Raw genomic sequence first — 7,914 nt, forward strand, 5'->3', positions numbered from 1 at the left:
CTATTATTCTCCCCAATTACAAATGGGGAAACTGAGGCAAACAGAAATGAAATGACTTGCCCAGGGTCACACAGCTAATTAAGTGACTGAGCCTGAATTTGAACTCAGGAGCTTCCTGACTCTAGGCCCAGTGTTTTATTCACTGTGACAGCGTGCCTTTTCTCATGTGTTCACAGTTAGAACTAAGGGAGGCCACAGGTTTATAAGATCATAAATTTAGAGATGGAAAGGCTCTTGGAGGCCATTTGTAAAACCTTCTCATTTTGAAGATGAGGAAAGTGAGAGCCAGAAAGGTTCGGTCCAAGGTTACCTAGGCAATATTGGAATCCAAATGCAGGGCACTGTGGGCTAAGCTATCTTCAAAAAAAGCCTATTATACTCATCCTGGTTGCCTAGATTAGACTCTGTGCTGCTGATGAGATGAATCGATAAGACAAATCGTCTGCATTTATGGGTGTGTGTCCACATTAGAGGGTCCTTTCCAAAGAAGCACTTTCATTGGAGGCAATATTGCCTAAACCTGAGTTCCATTGGAAACGTGCATGGGGGTCAGGCAGCATTCCCAGGACATTCCTCAGGTGTTGGAGAAGGGGCAACTTCAGTTTCCTAAGCATGGCAAGACACAACTTGGCTGAAGTCAGCATCAAAGAACCTGGACTCTGCCTCTTAACCTCTGTATCATCTTGGGTAATGGGCAGCTAAGCGGCATAGTAGATAGTGTAGCCTAGAGTCTGGAAAACTCTTCCTTCTGAGTTCAGATCTGGCCTCTTATACTTACTTACTAGCTGTGTGATCCTGGGCAAGTTGCCTAACCCTGTTTGCCTTGGTTTCCTTATCTGTTAAAATGAGCTGGAAGCACCAGCCCTGGATTCAGGAGTACCTGAGTTCAAATCCAGCCTCAGACACTTGACACTTACTAGCTGTGTGACCCTGGGCAAGTCACTTAACCCCCATAGCCCTGCAAAAAAAAAAAATAAAATAAATAAATAATAAAATGAGCTGGAGGAGGACAAGAAAACCCCAAATGGAGTCACAAAGAGTCAGGCATGAGGGAACAACAAGAACATCTTGGGTAAATCCCTTAACCTTTCTAGACTTCAACTTTATCATTTGCAAAATTAAGAGGTTGAACTAGATGACCTCTGAGGTCAATTCTGGTTCTATGATTGAACTCTGACTGCCGGAGTTCAAGAATGACATTTCTTCCTAAAGGCTAGTAACAAGCTTGGCTTTTCATACTCATCCATGGGAAGAAGGAGATAAATGCACTGTTGCTACTCAGTGTTCTAATTTGATGCTTAAAAGGGTCTTGACTTCAGTGCTAGGACAGACTGTCATCTCATCAATTTTGGCAATCCTTCCAGTGCCCTGATCACAACTCTTCTCATCCTGTGATTCTTTTTTTTTGGGGGGGGGGGCAATGAGAGTTAAGTGACTTGCCCAAGGTCACACAGCTAGTAACTGTCAAGTGTCTGAGGCCAGATTTGAACTCAGGTCCTCCTGAATCTAGGGTCAGTGCTTTATCCACTGTGCCACCTAGCTGCCCCTTCATCCTGTGATTCTTACGTTTGCATAGTTCTTGAAAGTTTCTAAAGCATTTCACATGTTATTTTATTTGTCCTTGCAGAGTTCTGTCAGGTCAGGACCATGGTTATTACAAAACAGGCTCAGAGAGATCAAGGGATTTATCTGAAACAAGGTCTCCCCTCATTCTAGGTGCAGTACTCTTTCAAGTACACAGTACTACCCTATTTTCATAGGTCCTCTTTAAATGGTCTATCTAATGCACTGGAGGGTTCCAGTGGTTTTTCCAAATCAGAGTTTTGATTTGTAGCTACTCATGGCTAGGTTTTATATAAAGACATGCACCTTTCAGAGAATTACAGAATAGAGTGAGTAGCAATTAAAAGAGCCTCTGTGTTGTTGTTCAGTTGAGTCTGACTTTCTGATCCCATGGGCCATACTGTCTGTGGAGTTTTCCTTGGCAAAGTTACGAGAGTGCTTTGCCATTTCCTTCTCCAGTTTTATGCAGGCAGGGGTTAAGTGACTTGACCCAGGTCACACAGATAGTAAGTGTCTGGTCAGATTTGAACTATGGTATTTCTGATTCCAGGTCCGGTGCTCTATCCATTGTGCCCCCTAGAGAGCCTCCAGAGAGCCTCCAGTCAACAGAGTTGACAGAAACAGAGGCCCAGAGTGGGATCCACCCAAGGTTATATAATGGACTGATGGTTCAAGGATAAGAAACCCAGGGAAGTCAGGAATTATTCTGATTTAGGTATTCTTTTTAAGAAAAATTAATTAACATTTAAGTTATTTTGATAGTGATATTTCTGGAAATTGTATGGTATACATGATTTTTGCAAATCTTCTCTCATTCTCTGTCTATATTTATACAAATACTTTATTAACCAGGATGGTGTGGAGGTAGAGGGGAAACTAGGGAACAGTCTGTTGTTGTTGTTTAGTCATTTCAGTCTGATTCTGTGACCCCATTTGGATTTTTCTTGGCAGAGATATTGGAGTGGTTTACCATTTCCTTCTCTAGTTCATTTTACAGATGAGAAAACTGAGGCAAATAGGGTTAAGTGCTCACGCATCTAGTGATTGTCAGAGGCCAATTAAAAAAAAAAAATTGTGTGTGTGTGTGGGGGGGGGCAATGAGCAGAGGCCAAATTTGAATTCAAGTCTTCCTGCCTCCAGGCCCAGAGCTCTATCCACTGCGCCACCTAGCTGCCTGAACAGTCTATAGTGTATATGTATATATAAATATATATATATATATGTAGTCTGTAATGTATATACACACACATACAATTACAAATATATAAATGTAATAGTCTTTCAATTATATTTAGCTCAGATTAGGTTACTGATATTGCTGACCACCTTAAAGACTAGAAAACAATAATCTGTCATTTATAAACAAATAGTTTTTCTAAAATGCTTCCTGGTGGTTCGATATACTAAGCCCTAGTTGTTAGCCCTTTCTCCTTCTCCAGATCACTTTGTAGGGGGTGTGGGGTGCAGGGAGGGAGGTGAGGTCCTGTAGTTACATAGTCCTAAGGAACTCCCAGTGAGGAAATTCTCCCCAGTGTACACCAAACACCTGCTTTGCACCTTGGGTGGCCTTGATTCCAGAGCTGACTTGAGTCTGTGTTTCTATATATTGCACATATTTTCTCTTTGTATATATTTTCTATTAACTTTTGCATCTGTCCAGAAGAAAGTAAGTTCCGTGAGGGCTTTGACTGTTCAGTTTTTGTCTTTGTGTCGCTATCACTTAGCAGAGGGCCAGCTTTATGCATGACCACCATTTGGTGGTTCTTTGGATTGAAATGATAATAGTTTAAACACTCCTACCCATAATTTTCTTTACACTATCAGTTCTATCAGGATCACATATAAAATCCTCTGGTTTTCAAAGCACTTTACAATCTGGCTCCCTCCTATTTTTCCAATCTTCTTATACAGTATACCTTCTTCCTTCCACTCTGCAATCCAATAACACTGGCTTCTTTGCTGCTTCTCACACAAGACACTACATTTCCTAGTTCTGGGCACTTTCACTGGCTGTCCTCCATGCCTACAATTCTCTCCCTCCTCAACTCTGTCTTGTAGCCTCCCTGGCTTTCTTCAAGTCCCAGCTAACATTTCGCCTTTTACAAAAAGTCTTTTTCCCATCTCTCAATCCCTCTTGATGCTAGTGCCTCTTCCCTGTGATGATCTTCAATTTATCCTGCATTGTATATGTCTTGTTTGTACATAGTTCTTTGCATATCTTTTCCCCCATCAGACTGTGAGATACTTGAGAGCAAAGATAATTTTTTGCCTATTTAAAAATAAATGCTTGTTGACTGGCATTTCTCTCTGAAGATAATGCACTATCTAGGGTAGAGAAGGGTGAAAGTCACACCAAGCTCTTCTGAATGATGACTAATTCAAATTAGTGGAGTCTGAATTAATGAGATTTTATTGTACTATGTGACAATTGGGCATACACCCACTTTAAGAAAACAAGGTCTATGGTGATTTAAATGTCCAAAAAAGGAAAAATTAGGAAATAATCTAAGGATCTTTCTGAAGATTCTTAGTTATTAAAGAACGCTCTGCTAAATTCCTTTAAATAATAAGCTACCTTGGTGCATTTATAAACAGGAATCAATTTGTGAAAATTCAATTTACATACAATATATGTTATATCAAAATGAACTCTTAAATACATACATGAGTTCATAAGGTGAAAAGCCGGAAGACACATTAGAGACAATCTTCTAGACCAGCCCCCTCCTTTTGCAAAATTGAGACCCAAGTGACTTTTCCGAAGTCAAAAGTGTAGTAAGTAGCAGAGCCCACCCAGCTTTACAATGGAAGTCTTCCCCTTCAGGGCACCCTGAAGACCTTAAAAGCATCAAATAGATTTGCCCAATTTATCCCAGCACAAGAGACCCACACATACAGATTTCAATTCCTTGATACTACATAAGGCTTGGAGAATGGGAAGGGGTTTGTGTCACTTTTTCACAAATAACCTGTCCTTAAAAAAGTCCAGGTACCAAATAACGAACAATAATAGAAGACAGGAAGAATGAAATTTCTCCAAAGGGTCCCTCACAAACAGACACAGAAACACACACACACACACACACACACACACACACACACACACACATACCTTACTGGCTGGGCATATATGGTCTATTTCCCAAGTGTCCCAAAACAGAACAGCCAGCTGGCCTAGCCTGGGTGCCCTAACACTGAGGGAAAAGGGTGTGTTCTTGGCAGAGGCCTTCTGCCATAATAGCTGGGCTCCTGGCAGACTCTTGCTCTTACCCTGCTGTTTTGCACATCTCTGAAGCTGTACTCAAATCAAAGATTTCCACTGTAAGCCTGCACAGACATTGCAGGAACTGCTCCCACCTTCCTCCAGCTCCCAACTCTCCAAATTTATCAAAAGCAACCCATTGGAAAGCCAAGTTTCCCAGAATGCAAAGTTCCTCAAAGCCTATAAATTGTAATTTATAAAGCCTTTTTAGTTTCAGAAATGATAGAAGTAACTCCCAGTTTTAATTCTGGTCCTGCTGAGTGGGGCTAGGAAAGAATTCTTTAAGCGGGATTTTTAATCACCTTGTTTGGCACAACCCCTCAGCTCTGTTCAAATCTTCAAAGAGTTAGATAGATCCTGACTTTGGAACGGAGGTAAAGTTAGTTCTCTGACTTGTTTAGCAACAGTAGTCTCACTAGAAATAGGGCCTGTGTGCCTCTGTGCAGGTGGGAGATGCTTTGTAAAATAAGAAGGCACTGGACAAAGCCAGAAGTCGCCTGAATGGAAAATTGTATAAATGGGGGGGGGGGGTGGAGAAGAGAAGAAAGATTTGGTTGGGGGTCTCATTTTCTCTTCTGCCCCTTGTCTCCATGGGCCCACAGGAAGTTGGGACACCTGGAAGTGCATCAGGTTCCTAGCCAGGTTTGGGCCTGGGACCCTTCTTTCCTAGAAGTTTTTCCCCCCTTCCGTGAGCAAGTGTTCTCCACCTGTCACACAGAGCCAAAGAGCCCCGAAGTGCTAGGCAGGGTGAGGAGAGGAGATAAACTCAGAGAAGAGACTTACCAGCGGCTGACCAGCCCCAGAGACGGCTCCAGCTCCAGTCCCGGCTCCTGCTCCTGTCCCGGCTCCAGCTCCGGCTCCGGCTCCAACTCCGGCTCCGGCTCCGGCTCCAGCTCCTGCACTCACTCCGTTGGCCGGATAGTGCACCAGCAGATTGTAGCCCGAATACACAGACTCTTTGTACATCCCGACGCCGCTGCTGTCCTGGGCCTTGAGGCCTGAGAAACCAGAGGCTATAAGACACACTGCCCCTCTGGAAGTGTTCAGGGGGAGGGGGAAAGAAGGGGATCTTTCTGCCTCTTCTTAAGACAACAACAAAAAATTAAAAAGAAGTGGCCATGTGGGTTGCTTGTGTGTGTGTGGAGTCAGTGGAAACAGAAGCATGGAAGGGGGGGGGCTCCGCCGGGGATAAGGTGTCTGTCTTGGGGACCCTGAAAAAAATCACCTAACTCCGCAGCCTTGGATCCCCAAGCAATCGCCCATCCCCAATTCCCTCCCTGGCCAGATACTGTGTCCCCAACTTTTTCCCCCCGAGAGGCACCTCAGTGTTTCAGACACCTGGGGTGAAGGTTTGGGGGGGAGTGGATCTGTTTATTCTTAAGAAAGGACAGTGGACAGGAAATGACTCGGTTGAGAGGGGGGTGCCCCGAGGCCTGAAAGCCCGCCCCCAACAGTCCCCCATCTAAGCCTCTCTGACAACTCTCTACTTTGATTTGGGGGGAAGGAGGCACTGCTCTCCTACATCCCTCCCGAGGTCCCCGCCCCCTCCTAGGGGCCCTGAAGGGCTGTTGTTGCTGCTGATGGTGGCAGTAAGTTACAAGTCAGTGGGTGGGCCCGAAAGGTCCCCACACTCACCTTCTTCCAAGGCATCTGGGAGTTTGTCCTGGTACAGCCTCTGGGAATTCTGAGCTCTCCGGAGCGCCTGAGAGGAGGGGGCAGAGACGGAGAGGGACAGTCACCGAGAGAAAAAGACAGAGGAAAAGAAACAGATACAGGGAGAAAGGAGAGAGAGGGGAATAGCCGAGAAAAAGAAATGGATCCATATATGTGAGACAGAAAGACAGCAACCACCAATATATAGGAGCGCGCGGGGGAGGGAGAGGGGCCGAGGAGGGCTAACGCTCCGGGGCAGCCAGAGACAGGGACGAGGGGGCAGAAGCGGGGAAAAGCCTCAGGAGTAAGAAGGGAGCGCCCCAGGCTGCGCCGGAGGCGCGGGCTGCACTCTCCGCAGCCTCCCCGCGGCCCCCGGCTCCCCGCAGCCCCAGCCTCGGCAGCCCCTCTCACCTCCGTCTGGCCCGGGCCGCTGGCCGCGCCTTCGGACTCGTTGACCAGCGAGGACTTGAGGTCGGCCAGATCGCGCTCGGGGAAGCCGCCCTGCGGCATCTTCTCCTCCTGCTCGCCCTCATCCTTGAAGGCTAGCATCTCGTCTGTGGCGCCCAGGTCGTCCCCGCTGCCGCCGCCGCCGCCGCCGCCTCCGCCCAGCTGGGGCATGATCCGGCTGGGGCCGCGGGGCTCTCGCGCCCGCTTTCTCTCAGCTCTCGTTCACTTTTCCACTCCGATCTGCCCGCGGATAACTTCTGGGGCACCCTCGGGGCCTGCGGGGGGGGGGGGGGAGTGGGGAGGGTCCTTTCTCCGCGCCTCTGCCGGGGAGGGCTGGGTGGACCGGTGTCCAGCCCGCGCCGGCGCTCGGCTCCCCGGGGGCTGGGGGAGGGTAAGGGCTAGAAGTGGGGGGCTCTGTGAGGAAGCAAACGGGAGAGTCGGACAGACTAGAGGCTGGAGGTGCGGTAGCAGCTGGAGGCGCGGGAGGCTCGGAGTGCTGCCGGAGCTCCTGGAGAGCTCAGAGCTCCAGACATCAAAGGCGCCGCCAATGATTGACAGAGGCGGGGCGGGGCGCGAGGGGAAGGGGCGGGGCTAGGGGCCCGGACACTAACTCAAAGAAGGTGGAAGGGAGGAGTAGCCTTAAAGGGCCAGTGCTTCCAGAGTGTCTGCTTGGGGAGGTTGCAGAGAGACCGGGAGGGGGTGTGTGGGGAGATGTGCTGGGGAGGGAAGGGCGACCGTCGTAGGAGGCAAGCTCAGCCCTATTTGAGTACCCCCTTCTCCTCCCACAGATTCTGAGAGAGTTTTCCCCACTCCCAGGGTCAGCAGGTTGGGAGGATGGAAGAGGATGAGGGGGGAGACTGTGCCTTGATAGGGACTGGAAAGAAGGTGGGGGGGAGGGAAGGTAGTGACTTCGTGAAAGGCTGCATGAAGGCTTCTCTGTCTCTATGTGTATGAATGCCAGCGTGTCAGATACAAACACTTTCACGCAG

General features: G+C 47.7%; 1 protein-coding gene across 1 annotated transcript in view; it reads right to left on the reverse strand.

Annotated features, from left to right (window-relative positions):
- Nucleotides 1-7,411, reverse strand: part of TCF7 (transcription factor 7) — a 127,989-nt gene extending 120,578 nt beyond the window's left edge. Inside the window, exons 1-3 of the mRNA XM_043988411.1 lie at nt 6,890-7,411; nt 6,461-6,527; nt 5,609-5,823 (exon numbers count right to left, since the gene is read on the reverse strand). Coding sequence (XP_043844346.1) covers nt 5,609-5,823; nt 6,461-6,527; nt 6,890-7,096 — 489 coding nt within the window. The 5' untranslated portion in view covers nt 7,097-7,411. The remainder of the gene's footprint in view (nt 1-5,608; nt 5,824-6,460; nt 6,528-6,889) is intronic.
- Nucleotides 7,412-7,914: the final 503 nt, after the last annotated feature.

The sequence above is a fragment of the Dromiciops gliroides genome, chromosome 2 (assembly GCF_019393635.1).
Source record: "Dromiciops gliroides isolate mDroGli1 chromosome 2, mDroGli1.pri, whole genome shotgun sequence".
NCBI classification, from domain to species: domain Eukaryota; kingdom Metazoa; phylum Chordata; class Mammalia; order Microbiotheria; family Microbiotheriidae; genus Dromiciops; species Dromiciops gliroides.